General features: G+C 35.3%; 1 protein-coding gene across 11 annotated transcripts in view; it reads left to right on the forward strand.

Moving 5' to 3' along the window:
* Positions 1 to 25732, forward strand: part of FAM172A (family with sequence similarity 172 member A) — a 425633-nt gene that overhangs the window by 94710 nt on the left and 305191 nt on the right. For 10 of the 11 annotated variants that reach the window (XM_038532336.1, XM_038532328.1, XM_038532338.1 and 7 more), the window contains 2 exons: positions 8872 to 8937; positions 14129 to 14320. In XM_038532336.1, the coding sequence (XP_038388264.1) occupies positions 8872 to 8937; positions 14129 to 14320 (258 nt within the window). The remainder of the gene's footprint in view (positions 1 to 8871; positions 8938 to 14128; positions 14321 to 25732) is intronic. The other variant, XM_038532335.1, reaches the window with a different exon arrangement.

Below are 25732 nucleotides of genomic sequence, written 5' to 3' on the forward strand. Positions count from 1 at the left end.
CGGCGAAGAGAGAGAGTTTGACTTCTTCTTTGCCAATTTGAATGCCTTTAATGTCTTTTTGTTGTCTGATTGCTGAGGCTAGGACTTCCAGTACTATGTTGAATAGCAGTGGTGAGAGTGGACATCCCTGTCTTGTTCCTGATCTTAGGGGAAAGGCTCCCAGTGCTTCCCCATTGAGAATGATATTTGCTGTGGGCTTTTCATAGATGGCTTTTAAGATGTCGAGGAATGTTCCGTCTATCCCTACACTCTGAAGAGTTTTAATCAGGAATGGGTGCTGTATTTTGTCAAATGCTTTCTCTGCATCCAATGAGAGGATCATATGGTTCTTGGTTTTTCTCTTGCTGATATGATGAATCACATTGATTGTTTTACGGGTGTTGAACCAGCCTTGTGTCCCAGGGATAAATCCTACTTGGTCATGGTGAATAATTTTCTTAATGTACTGTTGGATCCTATTGGCCAGTATCTTGTTGAGAATTTTTGCATCCATGTTCATCAGGGATATTGGTCTGTAATTCTCCTTTTTGGCGGGGTCTTTGTCTGGCTTTGGAATTAAGGTGATGCTGGTTTCATAGAACGAATTTGGAAGTACTCCATCTCTTTCTATCTTTCCAAACAGCTTTAGGAGAATAGGTATGATTTCTTCTTTAAACGTTTGATAAAATTCTCCTGGGAAGCCATCTGGCCCTGGACTCTTGTGTCTTGGGAGGTTTTTGATGACTGCTTCAATTTCCTCCCTGGTTATTGGCCTGTTCAGGTTTTCTATTTCTTCCTGTTCCAGTTTTGGTAGTTTGTGGCTTTCCAGGAATGCGTCCATTTCTTCTAGATTGCCTAATTTATTGGCGTATAGCTGTTCATAATATGTTTTTAAAATCGTTTGTATTTCCTTGGTGTTGGTAGTGATCTCTCCTTTCTCATTCATGATTTTATTAATTTGAGTCTTCTCTCTCTTCTTTTTAATAAGGCTGGCTAATGGTTTATCTATCTTATTAATTCTTTCAAAGAACCAACTCCTGGTTCTGTTGATCTGTTCCACAGTTCTTCTGGTCTCGATTTCGTTGAGTTCTGCTCGAATCTTTATTAACTCCCTTCTTCTCTTGGGTGTAGGATCTATTTGCTGTTTTTTCTCTAGCTCCTTTATGTGTAAGGTTAGCTTTTGTATTTGAGTTCTTTCCAGTTTTTGAATGGATGCTTGTATTGCGATGTATTTCCCCCTTAGGACTGCTTTTGCTGCATCCCAAAGATTTTGAACGGTTGTATCTTCATTCTCATTAGTTTCCATGAATCTTTTTAATTCTTCCTTAATTTCCTGGTTGACCCTTTTATCTTTTAGCAGGATGGTCCTTAACCTCCATGTGTTTGAGGTCCTTCCAAACTTCTTGTTGTGATTTAGTTCTAATTTCAAGGCATTATGGTCCGAGAATATGCAGGGGACAATCCCAATCTTTTGGTATCGGTTCAGACCCGATTTGTGACCCAATATGTGGTCTATTCTGGAGAAAGTTCCGTGTGCGCTTGAGAAGAATGTGTATTCAGTTGAGTTTGGATGTAAAGTTCTGTAGATATCTGTGAAATCCATCTGGTCCAGTGTATCATTTAAAGCTCTCGTTTCTTTGGAGATGTTTTGCTTAGAAGACCTATCGAGTATAGAAAGAGCTAGATTGAAGTCACCAAGTATAAGTGTATTATTATCTAAGTATTTCTTCACTTTGGTTAATAATTGATTTATATATTTGGCAGCTCCCACATTCGGAGCATATATATTGAGGATTGTTAAGTCCTCTTGTTGAATAGATCCTTTAAGTATGATATAGTGTCCCTCTTCATCTCTCACTACAGTCTTCAGGGTAAATTTTAGTTTATCTGATATAAGGATGGCTACCCCTGCTTTCTTTTGAGGACCATTCGAATGGTAAATGGTTCTCCAACCTTTTATTTTCAGGCTGTAGGTGTCCTTCTGTCTAAAATGAGTCTCTTGTAGACAGCAAATAGATGGGTCCTGCTTTTTTATCCAGTCTGAAACCCTGCGCCTTTTGATGGGGTCATTAAGCCCGTTCACATTCAGAGTTACTATTGAGAGATATGAGTTTAGTGTCATCATGATATCTATTCAGTCTTTGTTTTTGTGGACTGTTCCACTGAACTTCTTCTTAAAGGGGAATTTTAAGAGTCCCCCTTAAAATTTCTTGCAGAGCTGGTTTGGAGGTCACATATTCTTTTAGTTGCTGCCTGTCTTGGAAGCTCTTTATCTCTCCTTCCATTTTGAATGAGAGCCTTGCTGGATAAAGTATTCTTGGTTGCATGTTCTTCTCATTTAGGACCCTGAATATATCCTGCCAGCCCTTTCTGGCCTGCCAGGTCTCTGTGGAGAGGTCTGCTGTTACCCTAATACTCCTCCCCATAAAAGTCAGGGATTTCTTGTCTCTTGCTGCTTTAAGGATCTTCTCCTCATCTTTGGAATTTGCAAGCTTCACAATTAAATGTCGAGGTGTTGAACGGTTTTTATTGATTTTAGGGGGGGATCTCTCTATTTCCTGGATCTGAATGCCTGTTTCCCTTCCCAGATTAGGAAAGTTTTCAGCTAGAATTTGTTCAAATACATATTCTGGCCCTCTGTCCCTTTCGGCGCCCTCGGGAACCCCAATTAAACGTAGGTTTTTCTTCCTCAGGCTGTCGTTTATTTCCCTTAATCTATCTTCATGGTCTTTTAATTGTTTGTCTCTTTTTTCCTCAGTTTCCCTCTTTGCTATCAACTTGTCTTCTAGGTCACTCACTCGTTCTTCCACCTCGTTAACCCTCGTCGTTAGGACTTCTAGTTTGGATTGCATCTCATTCAATTGATTTTTAATTTCTGCCTGATTAGCTCTAAATTCTGCAGTCATGAAGTCTCTTGAGTCCTTTATACTTTTTTCTAGAGCCACCAGTAGCTGTATAATAGTGCTTCTGAATTGGCTTTCTGACATTGAATTGTAATCCAGATTTTGTAACTCTGTGGGAGAGAGGACTGTTTCTGATTCTTTCTTTTGAGGTGAGGTTTTCCTTCTAGTCATTTTGCTCAGTGCAGAGTGGCCAAAAGCAAGTTGTATTGGGAAAAAGAGAAAAAGAGAGGAGAGAAAGAAGGAAAGAAAAGAGAAAGAGAAAAAAAAAAGGGGAAGAAAAAGAAAAAAAAAGAACGAAAAAAAAAAAGAAGAAAAAGAGAAAGAAAAAGAAAGGAGAAAAAAAGGGGGTGGGGGAAGGAAACAAATCAAAAAGCAAAACAAAACAAAAACAAAAACAAACAAACAAAAAAAGAACCACCGGGGAGTATCTTCTGATTCTGTGTACTTTAAGTCCCTTGGCTTCTCCTGGAAGTTGTCAGTCTAGCTGGTGTTCTGGGGGAGGGGCCTGTTGTGCTGATTTTCAGGTGTTAGCAGTTGGGGGAGCTGCTATGCCCCTGCCTGGTGCAGGGCTCAGTGGGGGTTGTTTACCCCGTGAGGCCGCAGGAGGAACAGCCCCAGTGGCGGGGCAGCTCTGGAGCCCTGGATTCAGCTCCGGCAGGAACTCCGTCTGCACGGCCTGGAGGCTCCGGGGCGGGGCCGCTGATCTGCTCAGCTGGGGCAGGAGCGTCCTCGCTGTCCTGGGCCCTCCCGGCCTCTGCCTGTCCCGGGGGAGGCGGGATCCTGGGCTGTGTCCGGGCGCCCTGTGCTCCGGAGCCTGCGCTGGTGGATTCGCGCTCCCGCCCCGCAGCCCCCTCCGTGGAGCCGCCGCCCGAGCCCCTCCGAGCTGCTCCTGGAACCGCGCAGGCCCCTCCGCACGGAGCCTCTTCCTCTGCCCGAGCCCCTCCGAGCTGCTCCCGGGGCCGCGCAGCCCCCTCCGCGGAGCCGCCGCCCGAGCCCCTTCAGCTGCTCCGGGTCCCGCCGGGTCCCGCCGTGCGCGCTGCAGCCCTTAGGGAGCTCGGCGCACTCTCCTGGGCGCGCAGTTGCTGTTACTGTCCCCGGGAGCCCGAGGGCATCCCCGCCCTCCTGGGTCCTGCTCCAACTCCCCGCGAGCCCCTTTCCCCCGGGAAGGTCGGTGCAGCTCCTGCTCCTCCGGGACGGGGCTCTCCTGTCCTGGGGACACTCGCCCCGGCCTCAGCCCGGCTCCTCGCGGGGCCCCTCCCCCTTGGAGGCCTTTGTTCCTTTATGTCTTTTTCCCCGTCTTCCTACCTTGATAGAAGCGCGAACTCTTCTCACTGTAGCATTCCAGCTGGTCTCTCTTTAAATCTCAGGCCGAATTCATAGATTTTCAGGATAATTTGAAGGTTTTCTAGGTAGTTTGGTGGAGACAGGTGATTTGGAGACCCTACTCTTCCGCCATCTTGCTCCTCCCCCTTGTGCAGTTTTAATATGATAAAGTTAGGTATTGATTTTGGTATTTATCCTACTTTGAATTCTCTGTCCTGCTTGGGTGTGTGGTTTTGTATGTCATTAACTTTGGGAAATTTTCAGTCATTATTACTTGATATATAGTTCCTGTGTTCCTTTCTCTTTCTTCTTATGGTATTCACATTCTATGCATGTTATACCTGTTAAAATTGTCCCAGAATTCTCAGTTATTCTGTTCCATTTTTGCATTCTTTTTTTCTCTTTACATTTCTGTTTTGGATGTGTCTATTGGCATATTTTGAAACTCTAATTTTTCCCCCCCTTGGCCATGTCCGTTCTCCTGATGCATATATCAAAGGCCTTCTTTATTTTTGTTACATGTTTTTGATTTAGCATTTCCTTTTGATTCATTCTCAAATTTTCATCTCCTCTCTGCTTACATACTTACCTGTTCTTTTGTATTGTCTAATAAATTCCAATAAATTCTTTGACATGTTAATCATAGTTGTTTTAAATTCCAAGTCTGATATTTATTTCCAAGTTCTTTGCCATACATGAGTCTGGTTCTCATGCTTGATTTATCTTTTCAGACTGTTTCATTTTTGTCTTTTTAGTATAGCCTGGTAATTTTTGTTGAAAGCTGGACACAATATTTTGGAAGAAAAGGAACTTCAATAGATGGGTCATTAGTTTCAGGTTTTATGTTTATATGGCTAGAAGTTAGGCTGTGTTTACTATTTGCTATACCTCTGGTGTCCAAGGCTAAAATTTTTTCTGTGTTTAGTTTTGTCTCTCTCATTGTCTTTGAGTTTTCCTAGAGACCTTAAATAGGATGTGAGTCTATAGTTCTTTGCTGTAATTCCCTTTTATTTTACAGGAACCCTAAAGGTGTGGTGGTAATGTGGGGAGGTGTGGGAAGAAATGTTCTATGCACGTATCTCTAGATCTCATTCTTTTAGTGAACCCAAATTGGGCATTTCCCTTCCCTCATGTCAGATAAGCTCTGGTAAAATAACTTCTCTTATGGGCAGGCCTTATTAAGAAGGACAGAAAGATCTAGAATATTTCAAAATGATTACTTTTCCCCTTCCACTGCTGGAAGCAGTAAAGGATTTTTCTTTTGTCTTCACACTGAAAACCTAGTGGGACTCATGAAAAATAAAATCAGCAGACGTTTGGGAGATCTCTTTAAGGCTGTACCTCCTATTAATTTTTAATTCTTAAGCTAGTCCATACTGAGCCTGAGCAGTTAATCAATTACAGTGTAAGGTGTTCCTTCCACAGTACTGGCTTCAACCTACAACTTCCACACACACACGGCTTTTACTCTAAGCCCTGATTCTCTGTATCTGCATGTTTCTCCAGTTTTCAGGATACTAGTTTGCTCTGTGACCTCTGATAGATTCTCTGATAGATTTGAGAAGAGTTGTTGATTTTTAATTTGTTCAGTGTTTTTCTTTTTGTGAGGATGAGAGTGACTGCTTCCAAGCTCATTTTATATGTTGGACAAGATACTGGAAGTGTATGTATTTATTAAAATGAAGATTTCACTTTAGAGCATGTTTAGTCTCTGAAGCTTTGTATGAACTTCCCCAGAAACAATGTTTCCAGTGAATATTTGAACACCGATGACATTTGGACAAAGATTTTTTTAATCTCCTTTTGAAATTATCATTTATTGATTTTTTTCTGAATGCAAAGTACAGTCTCATGCAAGCAAGAAGGCAGTGAATGAATCCTTGATGCTTTCTTTCTAAACCTTGATTCGCCAATTCGAAAAGATCTTTTGAAAATCTGAAATACTTATCTCCCTCAAAACATGTAGATAGGATGAATAGTGAGGAGAATTTGTGTACGAGTCTTAACTCCCTTCAGTGTGCCAGGTATTATTCATTGTGGCTACAACAAAGAGCAAAGGTGGGATACCCAAATTATAATGTTGTAAGGCTAGCCAGGTAACAGAAAGATAAATGAAATGAAACCCATAAATTACATGATGCTTATTCAGTCATGTCCAGAGAAGTATGAAGTGGGACATTTCATCTTATCTTGGTAGGATTGAGATGAGGCATGAAAAGTTGCTTGAAACAGTTGACATGTGACAGGGTCTAAAGAGAACATTCAAGGCAGACAAAATTGCCTAAGAGATAGAGGATTTAGTCTATGGTTGCTTTTATTCTGCAGGCATGAATTAGAATGACAAACTGGGCACGTTACATAGTGTTTCTCCAACACTCTACTGATGTATGGTTTTATTATTTGTTTTGATATTTTGTGAAGACACTTGCCCTATATTGTATTTTGAAACCAAATGTAAGCAGGTTTTGAATTGTTTTCTATTATCCTGTAGTGTGAAAGCTGAAAATTAACTGTAATATTTTATTTCATATGACTTAAGGTATGAACTGCCAAAATAGTTTAAATTTTTAATTCCCAAATTATGTCTCTGGAGTATTTGCTTAGTGGTAGAATTCACTTGGGTTTGAATTAAGTTTGATTGGTTTTATTATTGCTTTAAACATAGGGATATTTTATGATTTCATAGGTAATAGGAAATTTTCAGAAATGATAAGCCACTCATTTTAGCTAATCTCATTTAGTTAGGTCATTTTTCTTGAAGTGGCAGGCCATTATATAACTTCATACATATTTTGTCTGATCCTACATATTTTTAGTTTATTTTTTCAGGTTTATAGTACCACTACCTTCAGGTGAGGGTATAATGAACATAATTTTAATTACTACATTAAGATATAGGAATACTATTTGATTAATAACTATTAGATTATTACCTTGTTTTAGTGTAGTGTTGTAGCATTTGAAATTACCATTGCTAGCCAAGGTAAAGCTATTCTAGCATGCATCATACTCTTTCTAAAATGAATGAATACATATACATAGAAGAAAGAATTTGGGCGTCCTTAAAGAAAGCAGAATAGAGAATCTCTTTTAGATTACAGAATACAGCATCAAAACAGTTGACATCCTAATATTCTTTTAAAAAATCACCTTATGATTTTGTTTCATAAAATTTGACTTTCAATTATGTTGCTGCTAAAATTATTCTTTGAAATATTTGCATAGATAATTAAAGACATTTTTGGAGGGAGCAACACTCCTTAAATTGACAATTAAAATCTACTAAATCATTGCTTTTACTTGGTATCATTTTCCTCACTCTCTTTGCTTTCCTTCATAGAAGGAGTGCATTATCTTTCTAGTTTTGTTGTAACAAATTGCCATAAGCTCAATGGCTTAAAGCCACATAAATATATTATCTCACAATTCAGTAGGTCACAAGTCCAGTATGACTGTTACCTGACTGAAATCAAGAAATGCACAGGCTATGTTCCTTTTTGGAGATCCTAGGAGAGAACCTTTTGCTGCTTATTGGAGTTGTTTGCAGAATTCAGTTCCTTGTAAATACAGGACTGAGGACTTGTTTTCTTACTGGTTATTAAAGGGTGATTCCACCTTTTAGAGGCTTTTAGAGAAACCACATTTCTTGGTTTACATCTCTTTCCTCCATCTTTAAAACCAGCAATGACCATTCAAGGTCATTGTACTTTGCATCCCTTTGTTCTTCTGTGATCTCCCAGTTTTAAAGTTAAAGGATTGGGTTGGGCCAGTTTGGATAATCCAGGATAATCTCCCCATGTCTGGTCCTTAACCTTAATCATACCTTCATAATTCCTTTTACCTTATAACATATGAGTAGGTTCCAGGAATCAGAATGTGGACATCTTTGGGGAACTGTATTTTGGCCTGCTACAAACAATAATACTAATTGGTGCCTGGCTTTACTGGATTAATTTTCCTTTTTAATACTGACTTTTTCCTCCTTGATTCAGTAAATACAAAAGAGGTGTTAGGATTCAGTCAAGATAGTACTTTATGAGGTACAGTTCCTTTCTGGACATCATAGGGGAAAACAGATTCTAGAAACACTGAAAAAAGAAAATATGGTTCCAGAATACTGCTTTGAAAAAACAGGAAGTCCTTGTATATTTTTGCAAGTTTATATTGCCCTTATTTTTAGTTTTAAAGTTTGTAGTTATTCACATAGCAGCAGGAAGTAAGCCACAGTCTCCTAATTTAGTATTAAAACATTTCAGTTATAAAATAAATAAATATAAGGAATATAGTGTACAACATGATGACTAAAATTAACACTGCTGTAGGATACATAGAAAAGTTTTGAAGAGAATAAATCCTGACATTTCCCATCACAAGGAGAAATTTCTTTCCTTTTTTACTTTTTTCTTGCTTTTTGTTTTATCTACATAAGAAGATGGATGTTAGCTGAACCTGTTGTAATCATCTCACAGTATATGTAATTGAAATTATCATGCTGTAATGCCTGAAAATTATACAGTGACGTATGTCAATTATTTCTCAATAAAACTGGAGGAGGGAGAAACACGCAAAGATAGAGAAATATTCAGAGCAATAACATAATAATTTATGTGAATTTTGATAATGGATGACATTATATCTTAATGTGTTATTTTTTTCCCCCACCTAGATTATCACGAAGTATGTATATGAGCTCTTGGAAAAGGACTGTAATTTGAAAAAAATCTCTATCCCAGTAAGTCCAGTTTTTTAAAATGATTAAATTTCCAAATGAAATAGTTTTCAATTCAGAAGAAAATGTTTATATTACTTTAACTGTGATAAGTACATTAAGGTCCTAATGGATTGATACTGATAATGATAATATTAAATGCCTGTCAGTATACCTCATTTCATTGTGCGCAATAATTCTTTAAAAGTAGTGCTCTTCAATGTAGAGAAAAAAAATATTGATATCCAGCCTTTTTTGAAAATGATGATGCCTTTAAAAAGACTATGTCCTCTGCCTCTTCTCATTTAATTGGTTGGTATTATTTATTTTTACTTATTTATTTGAAGTAAACCCATATACTTGATGTTGTACTAGACATTCACTATCTCATTAATTATTTCCTGATTTTTAGAATATTACATATTTTATTTCTATGTTATTTCCTATATACATTTTCAATTCATTCCTCATGCTTCCTGTTTTATAACACTGCTCCTTCTATTTCTTGTAGAACATTTTTTTCAAATTTTGTATATTTTGCCATTTCAGAGTGAAAAGTTTGAGATTTGTTCTCAGTCTCAAATTCACACACAAAAAAATTTTAATGTAAAAGTATAATAAAAAAATGAAGAAAAAGTAACCTGTATATGAAGCGATGGTGACCCTAGATTAGATGATCCTTACTGTTAATGATAACTCTTTGATTTTATGATAAATAAAAATCTGAAGGCTTAATGAAAGTGATTAACTTAAGTTACAAAACTTTGCATATAAATATTTTATTTACATGAAATCTTGCATGAGATTTTTAAATTCCTTGGGTAAGCTATTCAACTATGAATTGGAGGGTTTGAAGATTTAATATTTATCCTCACAAATTAATTTAGTAGTTCAATATTTAAAAGGAAAATCTATTTTATATTTATATAAATAAGCTTATTTATATAAATAAGCTCAAATGCTAGGTCACATTGTTAATCATTTATTCAATAGATATTTGTTTAAGAGTCCTTGAGGTGCCAGGCACTGTTCCAAGTGCTTGTGATGTATTAGTGAATAAAATATTATTCTATGTAGTAGCTAGGCTAACCCTCATTTATTTGGACACTTTTCTTCCTTTTGTTCAATCTTCCTTTCTTGCTAATTTTATTTCTTTCGAAGTTCCTGAAGAAAATATTAAGGAGACTTGGCTTGATTTATTGTTACAATACAATTAATACTGAGCCATTTAAATCTGTAATACTAGTTGTTACATGGATTTTTTTTTTTTTTTTTAGTTACATGGAATTTTTAAACTCACTTTAATCCCTTAGGTTTCCAGAAGAAATCAGAAGTTAATTGGCCATATAGATTATGTTATATGGTTAAGTTTCACTAATTTTCTTTATAGAAAGCTTGAGATTAGGGTTAGGAGGACTTCGTTTTATAGATCTGATTACTTTCCTCTCATTTAAATTTAAGCTATAAAGCTAATAAGCATAGAGAAAGCTTTGCATTATAGGAGACCCATATTAACTGTCCTGTTCATTTTTGGTTAGTAAACATTTCCTAATTTGGTAAACAGAAAAGAACCCAAAATTTGTTTTATTTATCTGAGGAAATTAATGTCTCTCCTTAAAATATAATCATATATTTTATATCATTGTGAAACTTTTCTTTTATAACTATTAATTTTCTCTGGAGTCCTCTTAAATCTCAAAGCAAGCAGTGAAGGTGGTCTTTGTTTTGTTTTGTATCAGTGTTTTTCTTTTTATTGTGGGAATACACCAAAGTGTTTTTTGTTTTTGTTTTTCCTGATGATGAACTGTTTTAGTTTTATAGTTGACCTATTTAATAAAGAAAGAAAGACTTCTTTTCTTTTCCTTCCTTTTCTTTTTATAAATAACAGCACCGTGTGGAAAACCATGATTTGATGGTAAAGGTCATGATCATGTCCCATGTTTACTCCCTACCTTACATATGTTCTCATGTATACATTATTCTCAATTGTAAAGTCTCAAACTTGTGGAGAATTTTAGATTATATACATTAACTTAATAACTTGATTATAAATTTTTATTCCTTTTATTGTCAGGTTTAAATGATCATCACAATTACTGGGGCTCATGAGTATCCTAAAGTGAATTGTTAACTGCTAAAAATTGTTTGTTCTCACTGATTTGAACTTGATTGGTTAATAAAGTGAGGTGGTGCACTAGAATGACTTTTATATGCATTCCTTAATGAAAGCTCAGTTTAATGAATTAGCACTGTTTGAAGACAATGGCCTTGGAATAGCGGTTTTCAAACTTAATTAAGCTAATGCAGAAAGTTATGTTTATTCATATACTATTCATGCTATTTAAACTTACCACTAACTTTTTACAAAGTTATACCAACTTTAGAGTTCTGTGTTAAATTGAGGTGAATATAAGCCAATGACCATCTCAGATACCACTTTTTTTCCCCTTAATCATTAATACCACTATATTTTTCATTTTCATTGTTTCTATTCCCTTGAATACTCTGATATTCTCAGGTTTTCAAAGTTAATTCTTCCGCATGTTCAAGTGAAACTTTTATTCATTTATTCATGGCTACCTTAATTTGCAGCCCTTAAAAATTCTTGAACAGAATTTTAATATAAAAAACACATTTTTATCTTCTGAAAATAAGCACTCTTCCAGTTTTAAAGTGATTACTGTGGAATTTAAAGTGCCAACATTCCATTGCTTAAAAAATTGACTCAGTTCCTTGGTAACAGGGGACTTAGTCAAATAGAGAAAAGAAATAGTGAACAGAACCTACTGGAAAGTCCGTAGCCACAGGGTTTTTTTATTAAGATAAACAGATGTCCATTTCCATAGCCATTTCAGGATCCATTAAGGCCTCAATGATTTTAAGAGGTATTTTTATTTGTGCACATTTAGACGTACTCTTTGGTAAATGAATGACTGGACACCTCTGTGGCCTCCTTTTTATTATGTATGACAGCTTTGCTTTTTAATTTTTTCTTTTCTTAGCACTTTTTTTAAAAAGCCATTTTAACTGAGTGATTCCTCTGTTTTCATACAACATTCGTAGGTAAAAGGGAATTTTTCTTCTCAGATTTGATTTTCCCCATCTACTTTCCTTACTCTGACTCAGTCATACCTGCTGCCATCCTAATTTGCTTACTCTGGACATCACATGCAAGAGAAGCTAATGTGACTGACACTTCATACTTACTGCATACTTAAGTACTACTAATACACAATTAGGTCATTTGTAATTTTTAGCATTGTGTAGCTCTTTTAAAATACTTTGTAGTCATATATTAGTTTAGTATTCAATATATGCTTTCTGAACCAGGCAAGTATTATAACAAATTAAGAGGACACATTATTTAGTTAAATGCCTTTTATTTAAAGGAAGTAAAAAACAAATAAATAAAGGTCACTGGTGATGCTTGATAACATTCCTTATTCCAAAAGTTATTCATTCTTTTATTTACTGAGTGCCTGCAATGTGCCAGCCTCTCTTTTAGGCACTGCAAACAGAAAAGTCCATGCCTCCCTGGACTTGCATTCTAGTGGTGGGAGGAGATGATTAATTAATAAACTGTTATATAAACAAATATAGAAAGCATACATTAGATTGTGGTATGTGCTTTGAAGGAAAATAAAACAGAGAAAGGGGCCAGGGAATTCTTGGGCAGATGCTTAAATGGGGTAGTCAGGGAAGGCTTCATTGAGGAGGGGATATTTTTTTAAGACCTATGGCCATGCTCTTCTTGCTTAAATAATTACCCTTTACACAAATGGCCACCAATCTGTTTGTTTTAAAATTAAAGAACTTTAATTTTTTTTCTCTTCCCAGGAATAGTGAGTGACTGGGAACACTCAGAATCCAGGACTATTTTATATTATTTTATTTTGTTGGTATTGAGAGCTTTTGTCTGTTTTTTGGCTTTGTAATTTTATGAATATATACTGCTGATAAAGTGAAGAGCTATTTCATTACACAGTATGTGGACTGAACTCCTCTATTTGAGGATGTGTATTACCAGCTTTCAAGGCTTTAGCTTCTGGCCCTGACATGGCTGCACAAAAGCTTCCATTCCCAGTTACTAACTGCTGCTGATGTGGAATACCACTCAGTGCAGACCATCAGTCATGTATAAAAGGTTGGGAAATTATCCCTTCATAAGTCTTGAGTCTTTCAAATCTAAAACATAGATCATTTGGTTTAAACCTAAACATTAAGTGCAATCAAAATGTATAAAATATTCATTCCATAAATAAGTACTATATAAGATGTAGAAAAATATTCATCATTTAAATATCTAGTACATAAAGTAAGGTTATAGGAATACATACATAATATTCCTTTATCAAATAATTGTTATTTGAGCCTGTGTTAATATTCTGAATGAAATTTCAAAGACCAGGGCAGTCTGGGTGACTTAGCGGTTTGGTGCTGCCTGCAGCCCAGGGTGTGATCCTGGACACCGGGGATCGAGTCCCATGTCAGGCTTCCTGCATGGAGCTTGTTTCTCCCTCTGCCTGTTTCTGTGCCTCTCTCTCTCTCTGTGTCTCTCATGAATAAATAAATAAAATCTTAAAAAAAAAAATGAAATTTCAAAGACCATTTATAGTAGGTGATTGAATTTTAAATAGTTCCTCTCCTACCTTTTAAAAGCTGAGCACTATTCCTGGCTAATATATGATTTTCCAATAGATATATGCTCCAGTTGGGTTTTTCTGTTTTCTATTATAGATGCAATATACTTCTGTTATAAAATTATGGACTCATTAGCTGTGTGATATTAGGCAAGTTATTTAAATTCCATAGGCTTCGATTTCTTCATCTATAAATAACTGTAATAATAGTACCACTTTAATGAGATTGTGATTGAAATAATGTTTTTGAAACATTTAGCATAGTATCTACACTATAGGAAGCACTCAAAAATCAGTTATTTTTATTTATATTATAATAGTAAATATACACCAATAAAATAGGGAGATGTATTTTCAATATTCTTTTGTCATATTAGTCTCATGTCTTTTATACTCATCTATCTCATATGTAATTGTTAATCTCTAATGAATCTTTTAATTTTTTAAAGCTTTTTTACTTCTATAATTATGTAATAGCCATTCTATAATTTATGGTAACCATTAGTTGATTTCTCATTTATGTCTATGCCTGATCAAAAAACATTTATTTATTATTTAATTTTTTTTAATTACAGGTAGATGCCACTGAGAGTGAACCAAAGAGTTTTATCTTTATGAGTGAGGATGCTTTGACAAATCCACAGAAACTGATGGTTTTAATTCATGGTAGTGGTGTTGTCAGGGCAGGTCAGTGGGCTAGAAGGCTTATTATAAATGAAGATCTGGACAGTGGCACACAGATACCTTTTATTAAGAGAGCTATGGATGTAAGTGCAATTTCTTTTACTCTTTTTGGCGTTTTTTAGCTCTGGTTTATTGTTGTAAATTATTTTATCCTATCTCTTCAAAAGTACATTCTAAACATAATTTTATCTTTAAATTGTTTTCTTATATGTAATGAAAGATTATTCTACATTATTTGACAGTTAACAATGAAAAACAAAATGGTATCTTAAGTGTACAAAGATTTAGATAATGTCTTTGAAATGAATATTTTTGATTCTAAATTTGTTATTTGAAATATCACTTAAATTACCACTTATCAATATTATTTTAAATACTTATAAAAATATCAAGACTGCTTTTGTAAATCTTTGCCAATCTAATTTAGTTAAAAACTAAGAGAAATCTACTTGAAATTAACCTCTTACTCTTTAAAAGAAGAGTTTAAAAAAAAGTTGGAGTAACTCATTGTCATTTCTTTAAAAAACTCTAAAACTCACAAATAAAATGTTTTAAGCATTAGACAAAAACCTATAAAATGGTAAATTTAATTACTGAATTACTTTATTCTTACTTAAATTCTACCTCTTTAGATATTTTAAAATTGTATTCAAGGTTTTCTGTCCTCTAATAATGAAATTGTTTTTTCTGACCTAGCATTGTTACATTTTAATGTTTGCTATTTTTTAAAATTTTTTTACTATCTCATTCTTACGTTCTGCAGTAAACAACCAAATTTTACAAAGTATGGTTTCTCGCAAATATGTATAGAGATTTTCCTCAGACAAAAGTAAAGTAGCTTGAGAAAAAGATTTCATATAAGAATATAAAGTTGTTTAGGAATATATATATGTGCATGTATGCTTTATAAGAGCTACGTTATTACATTTTTGTAATTATGATGGGAGAGGAATTGTTTGATACATTGATGATTTCAAGGGTCAAAGATAAGTTCCCTGCTCTTTTACCTCTGAAACGATAAAATTAAGTCCTGACCCAGCTCTTAGATAATATTTTTGTTAATAGATTTTGAGGCCTTTAAAATGTTTCAAGTAGAATTTCTTAGGTTAATTGTGTATTTTTTTTCACAGTGTTCATGGATATGCAAAGAACACAAGACATTACTTTTATTGGTTGCAAACTTCACCAGTACGGTTTTAGTCGAATTAGAGTAAAATTTAGTAGAATTGAAGTAAAATAAATTGAAATTTAGATTGAAGTAACTCACATAAAATATTGTATTATTTAAACATTTATATTTCTGGGTATGAATAGTGAAACGAACTTTCTCTCTGACATATTAGTTTGTGATTATAAGAGATCCTATCAGTGATTAAGAACATCATATGTGAAATGTGATCACAATTCAGTGTATATTTGAAAATACAATTTAGTAAAGAAAATCAGATATGTTTGTACATATGAGTGCTTGGTGAAATATTTTATGTAATTATATTGTTCCTGCTGCTAGATCAACTAAGTCTTCCTATTATAGAATATTGTATTGTTACATAAGATTTTTCAAGGTGAAAGAATATGGTAAGTCTTGCAAACATCTATGAGCAAACTCTCTGTTGATGTCCCAAACAAGAGGGAGGAAGTTTGTCAGTAACATTAGACTAGTTGGTCATTTTGTTTTTGTAAGTACTGTTTGGAGGCTAACAGCGTGTCATTGCCTCGACTGTTTTCTGCTTTTAATAATAGCAACTCATGATTCCTTTAAAAAAAAGCACTGATTTCTAAGTACTTCAGTATTTAGTGTATTTAGTATTTACGTGCTGTGAACTTTGAAAATTTTAATTGATGTATTTTTTCTCTGTATTTTATAAAATGAATATGAACTTTATTGTGGTAAATTTCTACATGGTGAATATTTAAAAATGGATATCTCTTCTTAATCTAGATAAAGTGATTTGCTAATTTGGCTTTACCTTTTCATGGTGTTTCTCTGGTGGTTCTTTGAGGGCTACTGTGGATTTTTGTGTGGTGGGAGGACACTGGTGGGGGGTATCCTAGGAAATAGAGGAAGATTGAGAGAATAAAAGATGTTTGATCCTTACTTTTTAATCAAGTTAGCTCTATTCGTTTTTATTTTGTGGACTTTTTTTCCAAAATTGAATTTAAAGCAATGTTTCCAATGTTTATAAGACCAGGAACACTTGCTCTACACTTTATGTGATCTGTCAGTTTTTCATATCACAACTCAAGTAAAATTCGAATATTTTTCAGGATAGACAATTTGTCTACTCAGTGTTGTTAATGGTATTTCTGCTATGGCTGCTCTCCCTCAAGCTCACTCACTCTCACTAATAAAGTGCAAGCACTTTCCTGCTTGCATGGCTCAAAAAATTTTTTTCTGCTATATCCCTTGAAGACTTACGATAAGATTAAAGGTCCTAAAAAAAAAAAAAAGATTAAAGGTCCTAATATTGGACTCATAGCATTATAAGGTTAAAACTTCTTTGCATCAATGGAACCCTGCCTCTAAGCAGACTATTCTGTAAAAAGTAGATTTAAGTCTATGGAGCCACTATGGTTGAAGGTGGGGTGAGGATCGGTACAACTGCTTCTGCAATGACTCCTGAGATTTCTTCCCCTAGCCCTGGGGCTCCTTAGATCACAGTTTGAAAATTAAAGATATTCCAGTCCTTGCATTTTAGATACTTCAGACCTTTATTATAAAAAATTTACTAAGATTTCATCCTGGAGAAATAGTACATATCAGATACAACCCTACAGTGCTTTTGAGGTTGCCATAGCTCATATTTTTAGTGTTTAACAGTCTTCATTGCATAATATATTACTTGGAGTAGGAAACAGTATATCATATAGCCAAGTACTGATTATTCAGTGTTTGTACAGTTTGAGAGTTACTCATACGTGTTTCTTCTTTGATCTTTTCTCAAGTGTATCTTTTTAGGTATTTCAGATGGTCTCTGTAAAATGGGCTAGGAAAGAAAAGTCATTATACTGCTTAAAGTCATTTAATTACTAATTGCAAGTGTAGAACAAGGGTGCAGAATTTAAGGAGTCAGTCACTCTCAGGGTTTTGTAGCATTTGTAGGACCCTGAGAGTGAGTACCTCCTGAAATTTTTCATCCTAGGCACCTCTTTAATCTCTCTCTGCTCAGGCATTGAGTAATTGAGACATATTGTCAGCAAGTTTTATGGAGAGTAGTTTGGGAGCCACTGGTGTGTACAAATTTTTCCATGGCATCAGATTCAATTGGAGGGCTTGTTGCAACATAGATTGCCTTGTCCCAAAACCAGATTTTTTTAAAGATTTTTTTTTTTTTTTTTTTTAATGAGAGAGAGAGAGAGAGAAAGGCAGAGACAGAAGCAGGCTCCATGCCAGGAGCCCAACGTGGGACTCGATCCCGGGACTCCAGGATCGCGCTCTGGGCCAAAGGCAAGCGCCAAAACGCTGAGCCACCCAGGAATCCCCGCAAAACCAGATTTTGATGGAGGAGTATGGTTGGGGTCTGAGAATTTACATTTCTGAAACTCTCCCAGGTGATGTGGGTATCACATTGGAAACACTGGTGTAGGTAGCACTCTTTGGAGTTTATTTATACGTCTCAGGCTCTAGGTTTAGTAGATAAGTTAGAACTAGATGGAAATTGTATAAAGTATGACAGAGGGTTAGAGGTTCTAGGAAATGTTTTATACTAAAATAAGTAGAGAGGGGCAGCCTGGGTGGCTTAGTGGTTTAGCGCCGCCATCAGCCCAGAGTGTGATCCTGGAGACCCGGGATCGAGTCCCGCCTTGGGCTCCTTGCATGGAGCCTACTTCTCCCTCTCCCTCTCCTTCTGCCTGTGTCTGTGCCTCTCTCTGTGTCTCTCATGAATAAACAAAATCTTTAAAAAACATAAAATAAGAGAGATAAAGTTTAAGTTATGAAGAATACTTTCAAAATACTATATAATTCATACTCAGCATGATAAAATGTGTTGATTTTAATAATTTTGTAAGAAGTGTGATTACTTCAGAAAGCTTACCTTTTTCCTAATTTCTCATAGCTGGATTATTTAGAAGAATCTGATATTTCCATAATTACTTACTTTGAGTATAATTTTTATATTGTTATATCTAAGTTTAAAAATTATTTTTATCAATGTAATTGATGTAGTTTGGGTTTTATAACATGGTGGACATATATGTATTTCTCCCTTCTGTTAAACACACATGTAAGAGTAATGGTTAAAACATAGCAACAACAAAAATATTAAGTATCTAGTTATGTTCAAAAAATAGAAAAGGAATCTTTAAATGCCTAACTACAACAGAAAACTTAAAACCACAGTGGTAAGACTCTCAAGGGTAACCCAGAGGGGATTGCTGATGAGATAAAAGCCCTATATCACATAGTATATCTACATTACAGCTTTGAGCTTGAGAGGCAGGTGCTTATACTAAGACCCTTGGATATAGCTAAGGCCTTAGAGGTTTCTGCTCTTTTAGTTTTCAGGGTAGAAAAAACTTATGGCACAGAGGTGAAAAGAAGAAGTTTATTTGCCAGTGAAGCCAGGTAGGTGAAATGAACATCCTTCCTTGGGAAATAGAAGCCACAGACTACACCCCAAAGTTGGATTTGGATTTGCAGCTTGAATTTAGACAACCTGCTTAAGTGTGGGAATCTCAAACAGTGTATATTAATATAAAAATGGATTCTGGACTGATAAAACTCCTGAGGTACTAGATGGAAGCAAACACAAAACTGCCAGTGGCGACGCTTTACAACCCAGAGTAAATGCCTAATGAAGATGAATTTCTAGTCAGAAAGAAAATTATTTAAGGAAATGACTCATCACAAAGAAGAGTCAGGTCAGGCAACTATCAGATATAGTTGAAGAGAGAATTGGTAAATTAAAACCTAGAGTTGAGGAGTATACAGAATATAGTAGAGAAACAGAAAAAAAAATGTGACAGATAAAAAGTCATGAAGAATAGAGTAAAATCTAATATTCTAGTAGATGTTTCAGAAAAACAATAAAAAAAGGAGAGAAGAAGTAATGTATTAGTTTCTGACAGTAAAGACATAAATCATTGTTGAAGCATGGCATAGCTTGAACAAGATGAATGGAAAGAACTTTACACATAAAACATAGTAAAATAAAATTGCAGAACATCAGAGGATACTTTCATGTAATCTAAAAGTCAAGTAAAATCAAAAGGCATATATCAAAATAGTGATTATCTATTCCTAATCCTCCCTTACTTATTCTGTTCCCTAGATATAATCACTCAATAGTTTTTGGTGTTCCTTGTATGCCATCCATATTTTTAAATTATAATACTGTCTTTGGATTTATCAGTCCTTTCTGTTATGGTAGACAAGAATCTCTTTCCCATCATCATAGTTTTTGGATTAAATCAGCAATCAAACTTTACAATATTACTACCACTTTAATATTGTTTATTGCTGAGCCAGGTAGGTACTATGATTACTTTTCATTTTTGTTAAAATTTGTTTCATGGAGTTTTTTTTTCTTTGTAATAATTGCTAATTCAAAACTTGATTGATCTCCCATTAGCGTTTTTACAGGGTCAAACTAATCAGATAATTTCAAAGTTTCTTGTTCTTCTAGAGATCTCTCTTTTTGAACCCTGTGGACTTTTGTTCCAGTCTTGACTGGTCACTTTCTAAGCCTGCCTATCTACCTGTCTTCCTGGGACTCCAATTAGATTGTCTCTTATGTTTGACGACCTGTTTCCTGGATCTAATGACCCCACCTTTTTGTATATATGCCTTCATTTTGTTGGAGCCATCAAAAATTGAATATAAGTTTTCAAACTCTTGTATTTCTGAAAAAATGCCTTTATTTTACTTGTTCCCTTTATTTTGATAATTCAACGAGGCATAGAATTCCAAGTTGAAAATCATTTTCATTCTGAAACTTGAAGGCTTGTTTCATTGTCTTGTGGCTTCCAGTGTTTTAATTGAAAAATCTAGTACCATTCCGATCTTGAATCCTTTGTTTCCTCTGTGGAAGCTTCTTTTCCTTCTGCCTGGTGTCAAGAAATTAGTCATACTGCTTTTAAGGAATTTTCTGTGCCTTGGTGTTTTTTTTTTTTTTTTTTCATGTTGGGTACTTGATGATTCCTTTCTATCTGTACTATAAAAACATGATCCTCAATTCTTAGAAATTTTTTTGTGTGTTGCTTCTTGATCTTCCCTTTTCTAGACTTAGTATCTTGGTTTTAGAGTTGTGGATTGAGCCTGTAAATTTTTTGTTTAATTGCCTATAAATTTCCTTTTTCCATCTGTTTTGCTCTAGTTTTGTTCTAGTAGGTTACCAACTTTATCTTTTAACCCTTCTATAGAATTTTTAAAGTTCCTTCATAATATTTTGGAATGGAGTTCTCTTTTGAATCATTTTGCAGACTTCTGCACAGAATACCTGATTTGAGCTCTGTGTTTTTCTCCTCCCCTTCTGTGATCTTTTCTTCTTCCACTCCTTCTCTAGATATGTTTCATAAAAGGAAACATCTTTGATCTCTTACAGGGTTAGCTGCATAATGTGATATTATGACTTCAGTTTGGGGTTTGTTTCTTTTTTTATGGAACAGGGCAATTGCACCTTATATGAACTAAAAAGTAATGCCTGTTTTTAGTCTCAGGGTCCACCCTGCTATCTAAGATAATTGGAACCCCAATTTCTGAGTTTTTCAGAAATTCTGTGGATGAATTGGCTTTCGTCTAGTCATTATTTCCCTCTGGAGACCCTTTTTTTTCACCCCTCTGTAGTACCAATCCAGTTCTATCAGCTTACAGTCTTCCAAAATTTATCAGCATCTGTGTCCTCTGTTCTCTCCACTCTAATTTGTTTTGTTCTGATGGGTTGATACTACCCTTCTTTACTCAGTAATTTGCATAACAGTTTTCTAGATTAAAATTTTAGTGTGCTTTGTGGGAGGAATGGAGATAATCAAAAGAATGCAATATAGTGTTTAATTACCTGTTTTTTATCTGATTGTTCCAATGATAGGAGTCACTTTACACCTTACACCTTTTAAAAACAAATAACAGTAAAGCCATTTTCTGTATAATAAAATTGTTTGTTAATCTTAGGAGATGACATTCTTATGTAGCAATATTTATCACAATAGAATATTATAGGATTTTCTTTTAAAAATCGATTATGAGGTAACTAAATACGTAAACTGTTGCTTGACTGATATAAATTGCAGACCTCAAAAGTTGATTTAGAGCTTTCTGGTTTTTAAATTGTTTGCTTCCCTTTTGATAACTATACTAACTTTTCTCTTCTCATGGTTCGATTCCTCTTTCCTTAATGCATTTGGGATTCCCCCTTTTTGACAGGCACATTTTGTAAAGCTGATTGATTACAGTATTAGGATTTTTTTCCACGAATGTGCATGGAGCCATTATAGATGATTATCTAAAATAGGGTTGAGTTTTTTTTTTCCAGTAATTTGAATAATAAAATTTTGGTAATACTTTCTTAACTCTTGCCTTCAGTTTCTAGTCTTCCAAGTAAGTATTGCAAAGTCTTACTATTTCAGGATAAGTATTTACAAAGTTGGTGACATGGAAATTTTAAGAGGATTCTAGTGGGTGTTGTTGGTTAGTAGATAGTAGTTAAGAAGTACAGTATCAGTATAGGGCATAGTTTTATTTATAACTGGAGCAATGCCATCTAGCTGCTTTTGGGATACTACTTGGTACTTATTATAGTAAAGGCAAAATATAGTTTAGCAGAAGTTTTATATGCTTAAATGGGCAGCCCCGGTGGCGCAGCGGTTTCACGCTGCCTTCAGCCCAGGGTGTGATCCTGGAGACCCAGGATCGAGTCCCACATCCGGCTCCCTGCGAGAAGCCTGCTTCTCCCTCTGCCTGTGTCTCTGCCTCTCTCTCTGTGTGTCTCTCATGAATAAATAAATAAAATCTTTTTTTTTTTAAGGTATATGCTTAAGGTCTCAGGAAATTCCAAAACGTGAAAATTTTCAGAGCTTTTAAATATATTTTTATTTAAATGACTTACAAGCTTTGATTTTTTTATAGTAATTCGAAGATTTGTGAATTAAATAAATACTCATTAAAATAAGGTGCCCTCGGGGATCCCTGGGTGGCTCAGCGGTTTGGCGCCCGCCTTCGGCCCAGGGCGTGATCCTGGAGTCCTGGGATCGAGTCCCGTGTCGGGCTCCCGGCATGGAGCCTGCTTCTCCCTCTGCCTGTGTCTCTGCCTTTCTCTCTGGCTCTCATAAATAAATAAATAAAAATAAAATCTTAAAAAAAAAATAAATAAAATAAGGTGCTCTTTTTTTAACATATAAGATTGGCAGATAAATTGGTAATAAATTGTATGATAATACCAAGTTTGGATATTGTTAGGAATGTAATTTGAAGCAATCTTTTTAGTGGCAGTTTAGTTATATCTCTCCAAATTAAGTGTGCTTATTATTAACCTTATAACCAAACAAATCCATTTGTAGGAATTTACACTAGAGCAGTACACAAAGCGTACATACAAAGATGCTCATAAAGCAGTTTATAATGACACAAAAACTTCTAATCATCTAAATACCCACCAGTTAGGGGACTCTTTGATTAAATAATCTTATATTCATATCATTAAAAATTATGTAGTTATTAAGAATGAATTTTGTGTGTATGTGTGTTCATTTATATAGGATGATGTCTAAAAATTATTAGATGAAAACATAAGAATGAGATTATTTATTCAAAAGTATAGTTATACATGTATGCACATACACCTCCATACATATATGAGTATATATTGATGTTCCTAAAAATTTATGCAAGAAACCATAAATTTTCTTCTTTCACTTTTATTTCTTGAGTTTTTCTTTTTTTTTTTTTTTTAAATTTATGATAGTCACACACACAGAGAGAGAGAGAGAGAGAGAGGCAGAGACATAGGCAGAGGGAGAAGCAGGCTCCATGTACCGGGAGCCCGACGTGGGATTCGATCCCGGGTCTCCAGGATCGCGCCCTGGGCCAAAGGCAGGCGCCAAACCGCTGCGCCACCCAGGGATCCCAATTTCTTGAGTTTTTCTATTTAATTCTCTCTCCCTCTCTTTTTTTAAATTACTTTCAGTGGTATTTCTTTAATAACTAAAACAATAATTTAATTAAAAATTATAAAAATAATATTCATGAAATATAATATTGTAGTTATTCACTTAACTACTTCTAAAAGAGCTTAAATGTTAGATTATAAAACTGCAAGCAACTTATTTAAATAATTATTGATTTTTTCCCCCTTGAAGACTGACTAAATTTAGACCACTAAAATTTACATTTCAAACTTAAAAACCTGCTAGTTCTTTTTTTCCTTTTTGAAATATGGACTATTAAATTACAGGTTGAAACCAAGAGCACTAATTCCAAATTTTAAAAGTAAACTTTGAGAGAAACTATATATTAATCAAAGAAGGTATAAGCTGTTTCACTGTAGACTTCATAAAAGATTGTTCAAGAAATCCAGAAAAGGCTAAAAAAGCTTAGCACATTACTGAACTGACAAGGTATATGAGGCCATACTAGCCCCCATGCCAGCAAAGGAAAACAATGGAATGACAGCTCTAGCGTTTGGAGAGAGGTTGTTAACGACAGCTTATTCCTTTATGATTTCAACTCTTGACAGAAGACAGGTCTGCTTGTTGCATCATGGCAGATATATCATTACCTTCTGGCCCTGTCATGACTGAATTGAGAAAAAAAAAAACACATCCAGTTTTGAAAATCCAATTACCTTCTGAAATTTTGGTCACTATTTCTGAGATAGATGTGAATAAGCCATTCTCTAATAGCTCTTTGCATCTGTATTGTTCTCTAGTACCGAACTAATTAAGTAATTAAGCATATACTGAAGCTCTTTATGTAGTCAAGTAGAGAGCAAGGCATAACAGCATAGAGCGTCTTGATAATCTGACATCATCCCAAGAAAAATATTACAAGGCCTCTTATCCTTAGTATCTATTTTTTTTTTTTTTTTTTTTTATTGGTGTTCAATTTACTAACATACAGAATAACACCCAGTGCCCGTCACCCATTCACTCCCACCCCCTGCCCTCCTCCCCTTCTACCACCCCTAGTTCGTTTCCCAGAGTTAGCAGTCTTTACGTTCTGTCTCCCTTTCTGATATTTCCCACACATTTCTTCTCCCTTCCCTTATTTTCCCTTTCACTATTATTTATATTCCCCAAATGAATGAGAACATATAATGTTTGTCCTTCTCCGACTGACTTACTTCACTCAGCATAATACCCTCCAGTTCCATCCACGTTGAAGCAAATGGTGGGTATTTGTCATTTCTAATAGCTGAGTAATATTCCATTGTATACATAAACCACATCTTCTTTATCCATTCATCTTTCGTTGGACACCGAGGCTCCTTCCACAGTTTGGCTATAGTGGCCATTGCTGCTAGAAACATCGGGGTGCAGGTGTCCCGGCGTTTCATTGCATTTGTATCTTTGGGGTAAATCCCCAACAGTGCAATTGCTGGGTCGTAGGGCAGGTATATTTTTAACTGTTTGAGGAACCTCCACACAGTTTTCCAGAGTGGCTGCACCAGTTCACATTCCCACCAACAGTGTAGGAGGGTTCCCTTTTCTCCGCATCCTCTCCAACATTTGTTGTTTCCTGCCTTGTTAATTTTCCCCATTCTCACTGGTGTGAGGTGGTATCTCATTGTAGTTTTGATTTGTATTTCCCTGATGGCAAGTGATGCAGAGCATTTTCTCATATGCATGTTGGCCATGTCTATGTCTTCCTCTGTGAGATTTCTGTTCATGTCTTTTGCCCATTTCATGATTGGATTGTTTGTTTCTTTGGTATTGAGTTTAATAAGTTCTTTATAGATCTTGGAAACTAGCCCTTTATCTGATATGTCATTTGCAAATATCTTCTCCCATTCTGTAGGTTGTCTTTGAGTTTTGTTGACTGTATCCTTTGCTGTGCAAAAGCTTCTTATCTTGATGAAGTCCCAATAGTTCATTTTTGCTTTTGTTTCTTTTGCCTTTGTGGATGTATCTTGCAAGAAGTTACTATGGCCGAGTTCAAAAAGGGTGTTGCCTGTGTTCTTCTCTAGGATTTTGATGGAATCTTGTCTCACATTTAGATCTTTCATCCATTTTGAGTTTATCTTTGTGTATGGTGAAAGAGAGTGGTCTAGTTTCATTCTTCTGCATGTGGATGTCCAATTTTCCCAGCACCATTTATTGAAGAGACTGTCTTTCTTCCAATGGATAGTCTTTCCTCCTTTATCGAATATTAGTTGCCCATAAAGTTCAGGGTCCACTTCTGGATTCTCTATTCTGTTCCACTGATCTATGTGTCTGTTTTTGTGCCAGTACCACACTGTCTTGATGACCACAGCTTTGTAGTACAACCTGAAATCTGGCATTGTGATGCCCCCAGATATGGTTTTCTTTTTTAAAATTCCCCTGGCTATTCGGGGTCTTTT

Source organism: Canis lupus, chromosome 3, assembly GCF_011100685.1.
Source record: "Canis lupus familiaris isolate Mischka breed German Shepherd chromosome 3, alternate assembly UU_Cfam_GSD_1.0, whole genome shotgun sequence".
Lineage (NCBI taxonomy): Eukaryota > Metazoa > Chordata > Mammalia > Carnivora > Canidae > Canis > Canis lupus.